Source organism: Episyrphus balteatus, chromosome 1, assembly GCF_945859705.1.
Source record: "Episyrphus balteatus chromosome 1, idEpiBalt1.1, whole genome shotgun sequence".
NCBI lineage: Eukaryota > Metazoa > Arthropoda > Insecta > Diptera > Syrphidae > Episyrphus > Episyrphus balteatus.
Window position 1 is genome coordinate 97967503 of NC_079134.1, and position 18317 is coordinate 97985819.

Here is an 18317-nt window from a genome sequence, read left to right on the forward strand (position 1 = left end):
TCAGTTATGAACGATACATTTATCAAAAGTCAGAATATTAAACTTTATTTTAATTTTTAAATCAAGTTAAATTAATCAATATTTTTTGATTTCAAAGGCATATATATACTATTAATATATGATATGCACCGCTGAGGCCTGCCAGACCAAAATTATTTTACTAATCATGTTAAAAATTACCACTGTAGAGGTCTAAAACCGACTGAGAAAAAAACATTTCAAGGTGTGCTTTTGTATTATTTTCATCAAAGCAGACTGCGGGGGGCGGAGTCAAAATTTAAATCAACGCATACACACTCGATTATTCCTATTAACTATGAACACATTTATGTATTTGGTTTGTTTTTATAAAAAATAGTCGCATCGCAACCTGATTGGTTGAATAGCATTGAGTTGTGTTTTTCGGTTGCTTTAGTGGTAGTTAATAAAATGCATTTCTCCAAAACTAGAGTGATATACTTAAAGTATAAAAAGCGATGAAAAGAATTACAAAAAAATGTTGGGGGTAGGTATCTTTTTCAAGCGATGTCTAGGCTTCTTCTAGGCTAGGACATGGGAGACATTTTATAACAATAGATGTTTGTTGTTGTAAGATATGTTTGAAAAAGGTAGGTAGATGTTTATACGTTAAATCAAATTAATTTTTGAAATTGATATAGGTACCTAATGGTAAAATAGGAACGGAAAAGTCATCTATATAATACTAGCTGACCCGGCGGACTTCGTTACGCCTCTTCTGCTATTTACTTCCAATTTTGGAGTGTATCAATATTTTCAAAAAAAAAGTCGGGTCATAACATCAAATACAGCAATACAGGGGTCGAACTACGGCATACGTTCGTTAAAGTATTGACGCCTAATGTCTCTATCATTTTCTTCTGATTAAATAGAGAGAGAGCAATAGTCAAAACGTTAACGAACTATGCCGTAGTTCGACCCTAGGTCTTTATAAATTGAGGCTATTCATATGAATTGGAAAACCTAACTTTTTTGAACCCCTTGAAAACAATACTTGAAAAAATCGTTAAAAAAAAAAATTGGAATGGACCACGCTAACCATTTATAGTATGAAAATAGTTGTTGGCCGATTCTTAGCCTTACCCGATATACCTACAAAATTTCATTAAAATTATTCCAAAAATATATAAAGAAAAATTTTTGGTTGGACCACCCTGACTATTTAGTGGTATAAAAATAGATGTTGGCCGATTTTAGACTTACCCGATATAGGTACCTACAAAATTCCATAAAAATCATTTAGGACCACCCTAACCATTTATCATATGAAAATTCATGTTGGTTGAATGGCCGATTCTCAGACTTCCCGACATATACAAAAAAATTCGAAAAGATCGTTAAAAGAAGATGTAAAAAAATTTGGCTGGACCACCCTAACAATTTAGAGGTATGAAAAATAGATGTTGGCCGATTCTCAGACCTACCTGATATGTGTACAAAATTTCATAAAAATCAGTCCAGCCGTTTCGGAGGAGTTTGATAACTAACACTGCGACATGAGATTTTTATATATTAGAGAAGATAGAGAAATTAAATGGGCAGTAGTAGGTACCTTTGTAAACTTTGTTTTTGCTGTTGAGTTTTACTTAACGTCTTCCGTATCTATAGGTAGGTACTTGTTTTAAGGGCTTATGAAAGGGCAAGAATACTTGACTTTGATTGGAAATGTAGCTTTTTAAAAAGCATTCATTTTTGAAAATATACCTATATAAAGCTATATATATATATTGCAACTGTTGCAGCCGATTTAAAAGTTAAACCGTGGAGCAACAAATTCTAGATTAGGATAATAAATTGTCAACAAAATATCTTCAAATTCCTGCGTACTTAAATTTTCAAATTTTCGTTGTGGCGTACCCAGCTTGATGGATGACGTCATCGCAAAATTAGTTTTTCTCCTGTAAGAGAGGATTGGGTAGTTATAGAAAATTTAAAAATAGCCTTTTGCAGAGCAACAAATTCTGTCTACTATTTGGCGTTTTTAGTTTTTTGAAAAAGCGTATGGATAAAAAGTCTCCAAAATATTGCATCTGTTGCAGTCGATTTGAAGGTCAAATCGTGGAGCAACAAATTCAATATTAGAGCAACTAATTAGCAACAAATTATCACTAAAATCATGCATACTCAGATTTTGGAAATTAGGGGGTGTGGGTGCTATCTTGACGTCAAGATAGCACCCACACCTTTTTTAGGGGCGAGAGTTGACTAGTTTTTGGACTATAAGACTGGAATGGAAAGTGATGGAAAATTTGTATGTTACTTTTTGCAGAGCATGAAATCATGTTTTTAATTTGGCATTTTTAGTTTTTTGAAAAAAATTATAGATAAAAAGTCGCCAAAAAAATGCATCTGTTGCAGCCGATTTTATGGTAAAATCATGGAGCAACAAATTCAAGATTAGAGCAACTAATTAGCAACAAATTATCACTAAAATCCTGCATACTCAGATTTTGGAAACAAGGGGGTGTAGGTGCTATCTTGACGTCAAGATAGCACCCACACCCTTTCTATCACTTTTGAGGGGGAAGGGGTGGAGCAACAAATTCAAGATTAGAGCAACTAATTAGCAACAAATTATTGCATACTTATTTTTTTTAATTTTTAGGTTTTTCTTGGTGTGGGTGCTATCTTGACGTTTTGATATGTTCCACAAGTTCCACAATGCATTTTGGACATGAAGGAGATGGATTTAAAAGTTGAATGAGACCTTTTTGGGGAATTTAGCTTTTTTGAGAAAACTGTTGAAGTGCATTTCAAGGTCAAATCTTGGGGCAACAAATTCAAGATTGGAGCAACTAATTAGCAACAAATTACTGCATACTCAGTGTTTTGAAATGTTGGGTTTTTAATGGGTGTGGGTGCTATCTTGACGTCAAGATTCCATCAATGTTGAGGGGGAAGGAGTGGAGCAACAAATTCGAGATTAGAGCAACTAATTAGCAACAAATTACTGCATACTCAGATTTTGGAAATTTGGGGGTGTGGGTGATATCTTGACGGACCTTCATTTTTTGGTATGTGTAGCCACACAGTCGATGCCTACTATTTATTAATTTTCACAATTTGTGTTGTATTTGAGTCAACATCATCTTTAACAACTAACAGTAATTTTTTTCACTTTAAAAATTTACTGATTTTAATTCAGAGCCGATTTTTCAATCTTTTAATAAACAGTCAGTTAACTGTTCGGCGAATAAAGTTATTAGGCTCATAAACAATCAGATAACAATATTGAATTTTTCAATCAAGAAAAATTTATTCTACAGAATAACAACAAATATTCAAAATTAAACGTCATTTTTATTCATAATTATTTTTATTTTCTTGTGTTCCCTTGTATTTTTTAAACTCATTGGTCTTTAAATTTGTGAAAAAAGTGTCTTTATAGTTTATAATCTCAAATAAATCCATTTTATTAGTATTCTCTTCAAAACAGCGTTGAAAATTAGCACTATTTTTGTTGAGATTATTCCATAGAATAATTTTTATTCATCTCTGAAAGAAGCAGATAGTTTTATTCCTCTAATAAATGTCTTATTCCTAGCAATAAGCTATATCTGACTGTTAAAAAATTGATTTTGTCTCTATATGGGGTTAAGTACTAACTGACGGCTTAACTGACTATTGAAAAATTGGCCCTGGCAAGAGTACGATAACTTAGGCGTCGAAAAATAATAACGGAATTTTGTAGAACAGTCAAATACAAGCATTTTTTACTATGGGAGAGGGGGGTATTCTATAAACTGCCTCAATTAATTCCTGATGAAACACTGAAAAACATATGTTTTTATGCCTTATAGTTTTTGAGAAAATTGAAAAACAAGAAAACTACTTTTTTATCAGATTTAATTTTTTTAACTGTTTTCAATAAATTTGGCATTACATTGCCACCATTAAAAAGGTCTTTGATATTATATACATAGAGTAAGTTGAGAGCTTTGTGTACCTCCAAGAAAAACACTAGATACCTCGCCAGACAGGCGCCAATGTCAATAGCTTTTATTATCTATAAAATACTTTGCCTGGACCTCTCGCGGGTTCTCAGGATTTAAACTTTACCTTTGGGTCCTCTGTCACATACCCGCTTTGGGTATTGAAAGTCGTTTGGCGAGCGCCAATGTCAACATTTTTTTAGGTAAGCAGTACCTAACCTGGCCCGCTTTGCGGGTTCTCAGGATTTTAACTTTACGTTTTGGGTCCTCATTCCCGCTCACGCAAAGTTGCCAGGCAGACGCCAATGTCAACATCGTTTTAATTAGAAGTATTTTGCCTGGTCCCCTTCGCCACAAATGAAACTAAACCCCCCATTAACAATAACATCATTAAAACACGTGCAATAAAATTTCTTCTTAAAAAAAATAGTAGTTTCTTATTTTTCAATTTTCTCAAAAACTGGACGGCATAGAACAAATGGTTTTCAGCATTTAATTAGAAATCAATCAAGGCATTTTATTAGAAAATTTTGTATTGAAATCCATAGTCCTTAACAAAAATTTTATTTAATTTTTTTTCACTTTTTTCCCAAATTTTAACTTTGAAATCGATTATTTCAAAAACGATTAAAATAACTTTATTTAAAAACTTAAACAAAGTGTAATATTCTAGCTTTTGAAAAATGTATCATTAGCTGTGTTTTATTTTCCTCGTGATCCAGATCAGATCATATATTTATTTGCGAAGCAATAACAAAACAAAATCCTGCTTTTGTTGTAAAGCTAATAAAAACAATGATCTGATCTGGATCACGAGGAAAATAAAACACAGCTATTCATAACTGTAGGTGTTGCCCTCGTTTTTAAATATTTTTTTTTTTATTTTGAGTCATTTTTTTGAAAATTGCCCCTCCCTCCTAAACGGGGGAGATAGACCCCCTCCCATAGTAAAAAATGCTTGTATTTAATCCCTCTACAAGAATCCGTTACTAATTTTCACAGCCTTAGTGATCGTACTATCCCCTTGGCCCTTAATCATGTTAAAAGCTTCTATTAATTTGATAAAAAAAAACATTCAGCGATTTAAAAATAGGTAAAGAAATTATTATTTGATAGCTATCGCAATGTTGAAAATTTTTGAAATCCAACAGTATTGAATTTTCCAAATGACTCTAATGGGTAATCCTTTCCTTCGACGGGAGAATGAATTCGAATTTGGCGCATATGTGTATCTCTACCATTTTGATGATTCGAAATAACTGCAATTTGTACCATAAACGTTCGAATGGACCTACCTCCACCATCTTTGATTGGAACACTTACCCAACCTTTTAAAAATGAAGAAATTTATGCATAATCCATTGATTTTTTTTTAAGTTTTACCAGTTGGTTCAGACAATTCTACAATTTCCAGTTCTTGTAAATCATTAAAATGTGTTCCTGAACGTATGGATATTCTGCTGGGGGTGTAACTTTCATCCAACTTATAGTCAGTATAAATGTATATTTGACTAATGCTCGTTTTCCTCTGAAACTGTATGTTAACGAGATGAGGAAGCTGGCCGTCTGATTGCCAATACGTGTCCATTATGTTGTCACGTAGTCTTTCAACACCAAATCCTTTAAAAAACTATTGATCTTAAATTTATTTTTTAATAACAATTTGGGACAGCCATACCAGGTTTGCATGACGATAAGCTCCAAACCGCTTGTGAACCAACTTCTCGCACAGCGCCTAACCGTTCTTCATTTAGTGGATCTTCATCCCCGCCAGTTTTGCCGACCATATCTCTTTTCCGAAAATTTATATTTTATATTAAATAAATCCTTTTATTAACATTAAGTGAATCAAAATTTCGGTACTGTATTTGGAATGCCAAACAAACACGAATAAAAAAGAAAACAAGATAAAATTTATATTGTTTATATGACCGGATTCAATCTGAATCGAAATTTCGATCAAATTATATGACAGACCGAAAAATCGACCCTTCAAGCAAGAAAACGGAGTCCAGAAAAGACAGTCCGACCTCCGACCGAGAAAAGCGGGGTTGCACTCACACACTTGCAACTTTTTGTGTATGAACACAAAGTCTAAGAGAATCGTGGTGAAAACTGAGAAAAGGAAAAAAAAGTAGACAGACATAGCCAACAAGAGCAAAAGCGTCATTTTTTTATTTTTTGTTGAAGTGTTTAGTCGCGTCGTGTCTCGTGTCGTTGTTAATAAAACATAAGTATAATTATAAACAATTAGGTATATCAAACTATTAACAATATGGAAACAAAAAAAGGTATGTTGTATAATCACTCAAAGTGTTTGGATTAAAGTGATATGTTTCTGTTTGTGTTGTAGATGTAATCTCTAATGATGATGAAAAAGGCAGAAGGTGAAACATGCGATTGGGCATCTAAAGAAACACCAACAACAGCAGCAACAACAAATAAAATAAAATGAAAAAAATGTATTGTATTTTATATTGTATATATTGTGAAAATTTCGTTTGCCAAAATTAAATAAAAAAAAAACAGTTTCAGTGAAAAAAAAAATAAATCTTATTCTTTTTTTGGTCGCAAATGCGAAACGTCATCCCTTTTTTATTCCTCTTTCTGGTAGGTTTTCGCTGCTCCGACTCAGGTCCGCCTTCGGCTCCGTTTTCTCGGAATGGAGATTTTCACCACACCAATACATATGCAATCGACTTCGCGGTGTTTATAATTTCCATACTAATTTGAGCCGCCTTCGGACCCGTTTCTGAGCCAAAGTCGGACTCAGCTCCGCCTGAGGCGGAGCGAATTCGGACCGAGGTCGGACTTGTTTGCTTGAAGGGGAATGCTGACCTTCCAGTGCCTACGTTCTATAACTCAGTCGAGAACTTCTCGCATCGAAAAATTTTGAAACAAAAATTCCAAACGTTTCTCTATTTGGAAAAATAACCTGTGTCTGTATCTCGATGTGAGAAGCAACCCTGATATTTTTTATTCCATTGGAATATATTGGAAACTGTCAAAAAAAGGGAAAATATTTTTACCTTTGGCCATAAAAGGTCATATGGACATAGTTTAACATTAAATATCCCAAGGCTCGGTAGTCCGAAGGAAGAGCATTCCGTCGGAGAGTGGAGGGTACCGAGTTCAAGTCACGGTTAGGACATGAACATTTTTCATTTTTTTTCCGAAGTCTATTTTGCCGTATCACGTCAGGTTTTTGAAATATCCTCAAAAAATGTCTAAACTCAAAAAAAAAGTTCTTATCTGACATTTTTTGAGGATATCTCAAAAACCTGACGTGATATGGCAAAATAGACTTCGGATTCGGTTTTAGCAACCCAAAAACTATATGAAAAACCTAGTCGCAACTCCAGATAAGAAATTTTGTTTTGTTGGTTTTGACATTTTTTTGAGGATATCTCAGAAACCTGACGTGATAGGGCAAAATTGACTTCGAATCTGGATTCAGCGATCCAAAAACTATATGATTAACATATTCGCACATCCAGATCAGAGAAAAAAAATTTTGTTTTCGTGACATTTTTTGAGGTTATCTCGAAAACCTGACGTGATGGGGCAAAACGGACTTCGGATTCGGTTTCAGCGACCTCAAAACTATATGAAAAACCTGGTCGCAACCCCAGACCAGAACTTTTATATTTTTTTGTGTGGCTGTGTAATCCCTTACAGTTGAAGAGTCAAAAATGTATAAGTTTAGAAACAAAATTTCTCTGTAAACCGACAAATTAAAAACTTTTGTTTATTCTTAGCAATCATTTGTTGTTGTTTTCCGTGCAAAATTTTACTGAGCTAACTACTGAGTTACCAATAAAACACGCCTAATATATGGAGTGCTTGTTCCTATATAATATAATACAATAGCCGTTTTTTATTATCACTTGATCCATATAGATCATTAATTAAAACGTATTACAACAACTACATGAGATCTTGCTTTTCATCAGGATCACGAATCGTGATCTTGCTTTTCATCAGGATCACGAATCGTGACCTTGCAAGATCTCATGTAGTTGTTGTAATACGTGTTAATTAATGATCTATATTTATCAAGTGATAATAAAAAACGGCTAATTATTATTATTATTATTATTATTAATCTTTATTTTTTCAAAGAAAAGATACAAACCTATAATTAAATAAAAGATATACAAGCATGGCTTATAAGCCGTCTGCCGGTTATTTCAAAGTTATTTCAATTTGAGAGAGAATTATTATTTTTATAAAGCAAATTTAAAAAAAAAAGAAGTACAAAATAATTAATATTTATAATTAGATAAAAATAAATGAAAATAAAGACATGCCAGAATGATATGCTACAATTCATGAATTTTAAAATTCAAATTAAAGAAAAAATACAAAATGGTTGTTAAACAATATTTCAATATTTTTTTTTTTTAATAAATCCGGGCTTTTAGTTTAGCTTAAACAAAAATATAATTTAATGATGACATTAAAAATTTAAATACATTTTTTATTGAAAAGTGTTATTATAATGGAATAAATCCGGGCTTTTAGTTTAGCTAAAACAAAATTAATGGTAACTACATATTAATCACAGATTGTGAACTTAATTCTTTGAAATATCAAGATTAAAAATTGATGTTTAATGTTAAATATTTATACAAAATACAACCTTAAATATAAAAAAAAAAAAAAAAGAATATAAGACTTGCAACATCCTGTGTAAATCGGGCTTTTAGTTTAGCTAAAACAAAATTATATAAGATTGGTTAGGTTAACGTATGTATTTCTATATGAAAACGCTTCTGAAGAAAACCGGATAAGCAATTTCCAACCACACTCTCCATTAAGAACCGCAAGGCAATCTTCTAATGAAAGGAAACTCTTATTAATACTACGTTTCCACCTATCCTAAATCCGAGATTTAGCTAAGTAGATTTAGCACAAATCTCGAGTTTTATTCTGAATCTCGGATTGAAAGTAGGCGACAATCATAGATTTAGGGTTGCTGAACCCAAATCTAAGATTTAGCGAAGTAGATTTAAAATAAATCTCGAGATTTAATCTAAATCTACTTAGCTAAATCTCGGATTTAGCGTAGGTGGAAACATAGTATAAAATAAACACGTCGTATTTCCTGTAAAATAGGATACGATGCTATTAGATGAAAAACGGTTTCGGCTTCATTTAGATTACATAATGTGCAATTGGGGTAAATATCATTTCTGTGAGGTCTGTAGTTTAGTTCTAGCATTTCCGTGCGCAGCTTGAATATCAAACTCATCTCGTTAACAGTGAACTCGTTTCGAAAGTAATTTGATGAACCTAAACAAAGATTAAGTTTACTGTAAATTGACCTTGATACCGACACCCTCGCTCGATCGAGAAATGACTGAAACATTTGATCATCTACCGCAGAAATACAGTCGTAAAGGGAAGTTCTCCACGAATCTAAGCCGTCCAGATCCAAAGCCAATGTTAAATTGTGTTCCGAAGCCAACTCATACCAATCTTTGAAGGGGGAATACCTACAGTGTAACGCCACTCGAAGAATCCTTTTCTGCAAATTATTGTTTGATCTTTGCATGACTTTGATCATATAGTCTGCATTTGCTTTAAGATTCCTTATGAAAATTGGAGGTAGCCCAGATTCAATGTGAATGGCATAATTCGGTGTATTCGGTGGGAGTCTAAAGATACGTTTGAAAAAATATCTCTGAATCGTTTCCATCTCTTCTGTTTCTTTGTACCCGTAAACTTCATTACCGTAACAAAAACAGCTCTTAATGGTTGCATCGAACACTTTAAATTTTGAGGCCGGATCAATACTTTTGTTTTTGAAAAAGTTTGACCACATGCAGTTGATAGCTGTTTTAGCTGCGGACAATTTGTCTTTTATGTGAATTCGAAAATTCAAATTGTGTGAAATTGTGAAGCCTAAATATTTGAAATCTTGAACTACTTCTATGATAGAACCATTGAGATTCCAAGTGCGATCGTTCCCTGCACCACGGTTCTGGGGACGAAAAATCATAATTTTAGACTTCGAAGTATTGATCTTTAAGTCCCACAGATCACAATATTGTTTCAACTTATTAATTTGAAGTTGAAGTGTCACAGGGTTATCCGTCAAAATCACGAGATCATCCGCATAAAGCAGCACTTTAATAAAAAGATCACCAAAAACAACGCCACCAGGTAAATGATCCTCAACATCGTTAATAAACAGAGAAAAAATTAACGGACTCAAAATACAGCCCTGTGGAACTCCCGTTTCGGACCTAAATTCTTTGGACTTGTTCCTGCCGTTCGAAACCACAGCAGTCATATTAAAGAGAAGTTGCTCATATACTTTTATAAATTTGGTCGATAACCCAATACCTGCGAGTTTGAATAATAGCGAGCGTCTGTTGATTGTGTCAAAAGCCGCTTTAAAGTCAACAAAAAATGCATAAAGATTTGTTTTTTTCTCTATAAAACGTCTAGCAACACTTGTGAGCGCAAAGATTTGGTCGATTGTTGAAAGATTAGCTCTAAGACCTGCTTGAAAGCAGCTTATTTTGTTATTACATTCAACCCAATTCGTAAGTCTTAAATACAATACTTGAGTGAATAGTTTCCTCAGAGAACTGAGAATGGAAATTCCTCTATAGTTTTCAGGAAGATTTGGGTCACCTTTTTTAAAAATTGCAAAGATAGACGAAGACCGGAAACAAACTGGGATATCCTCTTTATCAAACATTTCATTAAACAATACTAGAATATATTCCAATAACATTGGAGTCGCATTTTTGTAGAACTCGGCTGGGATACCGTCTAAGCCTGAAGCCTTATTATCTTTCATTTTCTTAAGTGCGACAAGCAGTTCCATCATTGAGAATGGAGCATCCAATTCATCAATATATACGAATGGTAATGCGAAACTTACAGACATTTGGGATGGGTCCGGAAGTAAAAGTTTTTCAAAATATGATGCCATTACGTCAACACTAATAGAGGACATAGCTGCCTTATTGTGGTCGCCTAAAATGCGCACGTTTTTCCAAAATACTCTAGGATCCTTGCTTTTAATCAGACTTAAAGCTGAGTTTTCTAGAAAGAGTTGTTTTTTTTCTTAAAAACGGCTAATGTAACGCCATATGCATGGATAGGGTTCGCTGCCTTCGTTTTTCAATGAGAGTCCGGTTCCGCAGCTGTAAATAAACACGCTTGTTGATGACAGCCATCAAATGGAGGCATGCACTCATCGAAAAACTTAAAGAAACTAGAGCCATCTATAAAAGCTTCAAGGAAATAACAGCACAAGCACTCCGTATATTAGGTGTGTTTTTTATTACAACCGGTCTTAACTGGACAAAAAAAACGCAGTCTGGGCTAAGCAACTTACATGTTAAATACAACAACACCTTATCCTCTTGGGCTTAGTTGTTTAGCCCGGAGATTTCTCTGGGCTTAACTTTTTGAAGAGTTTTAAATCTGTGCTACCAAACTATTTTTTCATAAATTGTTTAGAATTTCTTTAAAAACGTGAAAACTGACGTTTGGAAGGACAAAATATATTAAAATAGTTTTGCTAGCATACATTTTTGTATCTCTTTGTAAAACATACAAGAAAAATACAAGAAAATGACTAAAGCGAAAAATATGACAACTCTAAATTTTTGTTGTGTCTGCTGTTTTCGGAACATTCAATATACAGTGCTGCCAAGATTTCAGGTTAAGCCCCGAGGCGTTTTTTTTGTCCAGTTAAGACCGGTGGTAGTAAAAAACACACCTATTATATCCTCTAAGGAAAAATCCAAAAACTATCTTTGTCTTTTCCTTTTCTAATTTGACATTTCTCTGCTGGGACCCTTCAAGCAAACGAGTCCGACTTCGGTCCGAATCGGCTCCGACGTTAGTCCGACCTCTACTACGAAACGGGTCCCACGGCGGCTCAAATTAGTATGGAAATTATAATGACCGTGGAGCCGATTGCATATGTATTGGTATTTTCACCACGATTTCTCCTTCGACTTTGTGTTCATACACAAAAAGTTGCAAGTGTGTGAGTGTAACCTCGTTTTTCACCTTTGAGGTCGGAGTGTCTTTTCTGAGCTCGGCTTTCTTGCTTGAACGGGAAAAGGTAAACAAAAAACATATGGTCACACACATTTACAACAAACACTGTATGTGTTCGAAATCATTTAACTACAAAAACTTGTATATTTCGCGATTGTCTTCAAATTTTAAGTTGTTATTTCCGATATATCGAACAAAATCATTAATTTTACATATTTATTTTGGAAAACACGAACCAAAATCACAAATTAAAACTCAATAACAATTTGAGCCTTCTATTGTTTGTTTATAGCCCCGTTCCATTGGAGGTGTTAGTTTACTCATGAGTAGATCTAGTACTAGAATTAACACATGATCTTCTACTCGAGGAGATACGAATGTGTAGTTGTTGTACTAGATTTCTACTCATGAGTTAACTACCACCCCCTACTAACAATTTTGCTTCTATAATGCTTTACAGAAGCAACAATTGCATCTGAAAAGCTTTATAGAACCAAAATTGTTTGTAGGGCCTCCAATGGAACATTGCTTATGTCTTCACCAGCCCAGCTATATCTCTAAATTTTTTTGTTTTGTTTTCTTTTGACTATTTTCTTATTGTGACTTGGGAAATAGCTTTCCACGCCATCTACCACTTGTAGCGACAATCCGAAAATGATATAGATTTTTTTTCGATTTGCAGTTCAATGTAGTTTCCATAAGAAAAAAACAAAAAAGACCTCGAAAGACATTTATTTTACGAATTAATTTTATATGAAAGAGTATCAATTTTATGATTGTAAAATGATAATAATATGTGTTTATATCTAAATCAGGTTTAAAATATATCAAAAAGAATAATAATTCCTATTTAATTTGTCTCCAAAAAGAGAAGCAAATCGCAGGAAAAAAACAACAAATACTACAAAAAATATAGAAACTATTTTGGTTTAATTTTCTTTCAAAATTGTTGAAAATAAAAAAAAATGCTTACCTACTATTATTTGTGAAAAAGCAAAACAAATAAAATAATAATTTAATAATTTCTATATTTTTTATAGTATTTTTTGTTGTTTTCAGGCGATTCGCTTGCACTTTTTAAATAAAAATTACACAGGTATTATTATACTTTTTGATATATTTTAAACCTGATTTAGATATAAACACATATTATTATCATTTTACAATCATAACATTGATACTCGTACACATTGACCTACTATATATGGACTGCTAGTCGTTTGACTTTTCCATACAAAAATTGAAAAAAAATGATTCCACATCTTTCTAGCTCTACTAGCGGTATAACCTTAGACGGCGAAAAGAGGAAACTTTTAGTGAATGACATCTGTCGTTAAAAGGTAGTGCTTTCTCTGTTTTTCTATATATGTTCCTTTCGAACTTCGTCAAATATGTTGCACTTTTTTTTAGGGCGCTAGTATCGCGAAGAAACAAGTGGAACCAACCTGAATATGCTTCTAGCAGTCCATATATATTAAGTCAATGCTCGTACATATAAAATTAATTCGTAAAATAAATGATTTTCGAGGTCTTTTTTATTTTTTTCTTATGGAAATTACATTGAGCGACAAAAAACTTTCGGGTTTCCGTCGCTATCCACCAGGTGCCGTGATGCCAACTTAGAGGATATAATATATGGAGTGCTTGTGCTGTTAGTTCCGTGAAGCTTGTATAGAGGGCTACTCCCCTTCAAGCAAGAAAACTGAGTTCAGAAAAGACACTCCGACCTCAAAACGAGAAAAACGGGGTTGCACTAGTTATAGATGTTACGTTAGCAACGGTTTATTTATTTTGTTAAATTTACAAAATAAGTATTTAATTCAATTTTAATTTTTTCAAATTTTAATTTATTTTTATAAAATTTTAAATTGAGTCTATTCTCAAGTAATTAATATTTGTTAATAAATTTTCATAGACATTTTTAAAAAAGTATACTAATATAAAATTAAGTTTAAAACATAATTATAGGAACAAAGTTAAGTTTAACATATTTATTATATTGGCTTTAAATAATTCCAGTCTTGTTCTGTGGATATGTACATTTGTACATATGTAACTCCTCCCTTGCGAGTATGAACTTAATGAATAAATGAATAAAGTTCATAATATTATTTCATTAAAGCAGCTTCTTCGTTGATGATATGTTATTATATAAAAGTTGATTAGCAGAGTTTGTCAAAATGAACACATTTATCGGTATAAGGGATAAGGATTGGATTTTTATTCAAATTCAATAAAGTTTGAAGTTCATAAAAAGTTTTAAAAATAAGAGAGAAAAAAAAAATTAAACTTTTAAATCAAGAACATAATCTGTTAATCAAAAATGAATGATCATAATTGTTTGTTGCAATGGAGACGGATCGCCGCGATATGAAACTAAAATAATTTGAGAGATATTTTTGTTGTTGTTTTATTAGTATTTATTTGAACAAGCTGAAACTTTTCTTTTTGGTTTCTTTCTTATTTTTTGTTTATGGACTTTGCGTTTATTTGAAGTTATTGTTATTTTATGGTTCTTAACAACCTTATGCTCGTTAAATCTAGGAGCCAATTTGTTCCTTCTATCATCTAACTCGTATATTGTCTCGTTTTCTACAAAATCTGGTGGATCAGTTCGATTTTCATTTCGTTTTTCAATATTCTTTTGTTTGTTTCTTAAGCTAAGACCATGAATAAGTTTCGTCAATTTTTTATAGTCTTCTACATGCTGAACTAAGTATTCCTGCTCTGTTTTGGAATTTTCTTTCGTAAATAAAGGGTTTCTTTTACTTATATGACCGTTGAGTAATTCAAAAGGTGTCAATTTTGTAGCAGAGTGTACACTGTTGTTATATGTAATTACTGCCTCGTCAATAACTTCACCAATTGGTTTGTTGTTGTTTTGTGATTTGATAATTCTGATAATTTCGGTTAGGGTAGAGTGAAATCTTTCTATAGGAGAATTACCATTAGAGCTTTTGGCGGATATTGTATGATGGTTAATCATATGAATATCCAAAAACTCTTTGAAGGTAGAAGAGATGAACTCACTGCCATTATCTGAGACCAACAATTTGGGTATACCATGATGAGAAAAGAAGTGTTTCAACGATTTTATAATGTTAATACTGTTTCGAGCCGAAATTAAATAAACACATGCAAATTTACTAAATTTATCTATAATGGTGAAGAAATTTTGTTTACAAACGGAGTAGATATCAACGTGAACAATTTCTAATGGCATAGACGGTGTTTGAGTTACTTCGAATTTTAAAGGTTCCCTTTTGCGATCATATTTCTGTTTTTGACATATTTCACAACTGTTTATTGTGGAAGTTATTGTGTGTTTCATATTAGGAAAATAGTATTTCCTTTTCAAATGATTAAAGGTCTCAATTATACCTCTATGATTCGAATATTTGTGATAGTCCCTTATAATCTTTTCTTGTGTGTCCTTTTCAGTAACATCTTCTAGAAAAATGTTACATCTAACTAATTTTAAATGTTTGTTACTGCTAAAATAACTTGAATAGACTGATTGTACGGTTTTAAATGTGGTATCATCAGTAAGTATGGCTGATACTCTTTTTGTACTAAGAAAATCTTTAAAAATATTAACGATGACATTTTCGTCATTTATTTTACTATGTTCGATTATAATTCTTTTCTTTCTTTTAAATAAAATGGTTAATTTTGGGTTTATTTTGGTCTTTTTCTCATTATATTTTAAAATTATTTGATTAGAAAACTCATTTAGAGGGCGCTCCGATATAGGTATCCCGTCGTTTAAGTTCTCTTGTGCAGAATGTACAGTAGATGTTTTGTCTTGTTCATCATAATTGTTTTGAACAGATATTAATTCCAAATTTTCAATATTGTTCCCTTGGTTAATATTTATTTCTATTCTTGATAGAGCGTCAGCATTAGAGTTTTGTTTTCCTTTCTTATATGTTATGAAGAAGTCGAACTCTTCAAGTCTTAGTCTCCATCGTATTAACTTGGAATTAGGTTCTTTCAGCGAGAAAAGCCAAGTAAGAGGCTTATGATCCGTTACTATTTCAAACCTTCTCCCGTATAAATAGGGACGGAAGTACTTTGTAGCCCAGACTACAGCTAAAAGTTCCTTTTCTATGGTGCTATAACTTTCTTCACTTTTAGATAATGTTCGACTTGCGAAACAAATAGGCTTATCTGAGCCTATAGAACCCTGAGATAACACTGCGCCTAGTGCAACGTTACTCGCGTCGGTTGTTAGTATGAAAGGCTTATTAAAATCTGGGTATTGCAGTATGGGGTCGTTACATAGAAGAGCTTTACAGGTTTCAAAGCAATTTATATATCTTGAGTTCAGTTTAATACTGTTATTCTTACGTAAGCACTCAGTCATAGGTTTGGTAAGGTTGGCAAAATCTTTTATAAATTTTCTATAATATCCCAAGAGGCCTAAGAAGGATTTTATTTGTTTTCTTGTTTTGGGTATAGGAAATTTAGTAATAGCACTAATTTTATCAGGGTTGGGTCTAACACCATCTGATGTAACTAAGTGTCCTAAGAAAGCAACTTCTTTTTGAAGAAAAGAAGACTTTTCTAATCGAACTTTTAAATTTGCTGACTTTAATCTTTCAAATACGGATTTCAAGTTTTCGATATGCTGTTGGAGGGAAGTGGAAAATATTATTATATCATCCATGTACACAAGGCAATTCTTCCCTATAAGTCCTTGAAGTACATTGTCTAATGCTCTTTGAAATGTGGACGGAGCGTTTTTTAAGCCAAATGGCATGCGAAGAAACTCGAAATGTCCGTTGTCAAATGAAAACGCAGTTTTCTGTATATCTTTTTCTTCAATCTCAATTTGATGAAAGCCGGAAGCTAGATCAAGAGTTGAAAAATACATACATCTTCCCAGTTTATCCAGTATTTCATTTATATTAGGCAAGGGATATTTATCCGCGATTGTTTTTTCATTTAATTTGCGGTAATCAATGACTAACCGCCACTTTCTATTTCCCATGCTATCCGCTTTTTTTGGAACTATCCATATAGGAGCAGACCAAGGAGAATAACTATTGCGAATTATTCCTTGACGAAGCATATCAGAAATTTGCGTCTGAATCTCTTCTTTGTGAATATATGGGTAGCGATATGTTTTAGAATGAATTGGTATGTTATCTTTAGTATGAATTGCATGTTTCGTCACGTTAGATGAGCTTAGATTCTGACCTTCTTTAAAGAATATGTCCTCATACTTAGTACATAATCTATAAATGGCTTTTTCTTCTTCATTATTTAAGTTACTCGTTTCTAAATTTTTTAAAACGCTTGTTTTTTCTAAATTCATTTCGGTTTTGAAAGAATAATTATGAACTTCTACGTATTCGTTATGGGAAAAATCTTCAACTTTTATTGGCTGTTCTATCGAAAAAGTTTGTGAAGAATCAGAAGTATTAACTACTTCAACATTCGAATACCAATCTATAGCTTTGTATAGACCTTCAGATATGTTGAGATTTTCCTTTATAGTTGTTGGCAGCAGATAAATGTTTCCAGATTTTACATCAACTGGAAGAGTGCAAACTAATTTACTATGTTCTGGGACAACGAATATTTTGGAAATCAAATTGGGTTTAAAACTTAATGGAATTTTTACTTTTTCTGTTTCTAAGAATGAATTTTTTAAATCTATTTTCATAGCAAGTTTTTTCATTATATCGGTTCCAATGAGCCCATCGAAATAATTGTGGAACTTAAAAAGCAAAAAATTTAGAGTTTCATCTGTTTTAAATTCTAATAAGTTCTGTACATTTATTTGTTTATTTACTTGTACTTTATCAAAGATAGTTTTGATTTGTATTGGTTTAATGCACTTTATTTTTTCATTTTCGATAACTTCTGGATTTATAAAGGATTTGTTACTTCCTGTATCTATTAAAAATTTTAATTGTTTTTTGTATAAACTCTTAATAATTATGTAAGGTAGAAGGTTTGTATTATGATTGTTTAAATCTAAATACCCAACTGATTGTCCGAGGCTGGTAGACGAAAATTTCTGTCATCGACTACATTTACATCCGATGAAGGAAAATTGTCTTTTTCATAGTTTTCGTCAACTTGACTTTCAATATTAAAAGTTTGTCCATTCCTATTAGTTCTTCTGCTTGTAGTTCCACTATATGTGTCCATTGGCTCTGGTGGTGTACTTCTGCTTAAATTAGATTGACGGCTTTGAACTGAACTACTATTGTTAGGTCTAAAATTATTGATCTGTCTGGAGTTATTTTCTTGTCTAAATCTTTGGTCTTGTCTATTATCTGAATTTTGTCTTGAATAATGTGGAATGTTTTCTTGCCTATAGTT

The 18317-nt window shown here is 32.5% G+C and overlaps 1 protein-coding gene across 1 annotated transcript; it reads right to left on the reverse strand.

Annotated features, from left to right (window-relative positions):
- Nucleotides 1-5032: 5032 nt before the first annotated feature.
- On the reverse strand, nt 5033-5862 carry LOC129906647 (anaphase-promoting complex subunit 10). The gene is made up of 3 exons (XM_055982482.1): nt 5629-5862; nt 5334-5570; nt 5033-5278 (listed from the first exon to the last, which is right to left on the reverse strand). The coding sequence occupies exons 1-3, from the start codon at nt 5735-5737 to the stop codon at nt 5067-5069; spliced, it is 558 nt and encodes a 185-aa protein (XP_055838457.1). The 5' UTR covers nt 5738-5862; the 3' UTR covers nt 5033-5066.
- Between the last annotated feature and the right edge of the window lie 12455 nt (nt 5863-18317).

Excerpts from the sequence above, each read along its gene's own strand:
- LOC129906647 (XM_055982482.1), bottom strand. The coding sequence starts at position 5,737 with ATGGTCGGCAAAACTGGCGGGGATGAAGATCCACTAAATGAAGAACGG. Across the intron at positions 5,571-5,628 it reads CTTATCGTCATGCAAACCTG|GATTTGGTGTTGAAAGACTA; the intron begins GTATGGCTGTCC and ends AGTTTTTTAAAG. Across the intron at positions 5,279-5,333 it reads AGAATTGTCTGAACCAACTG|GTTGGGTAAGTGTTCCAATC; the intron begins GTAAAACTTAAA and ends CATTTTTAAAAG.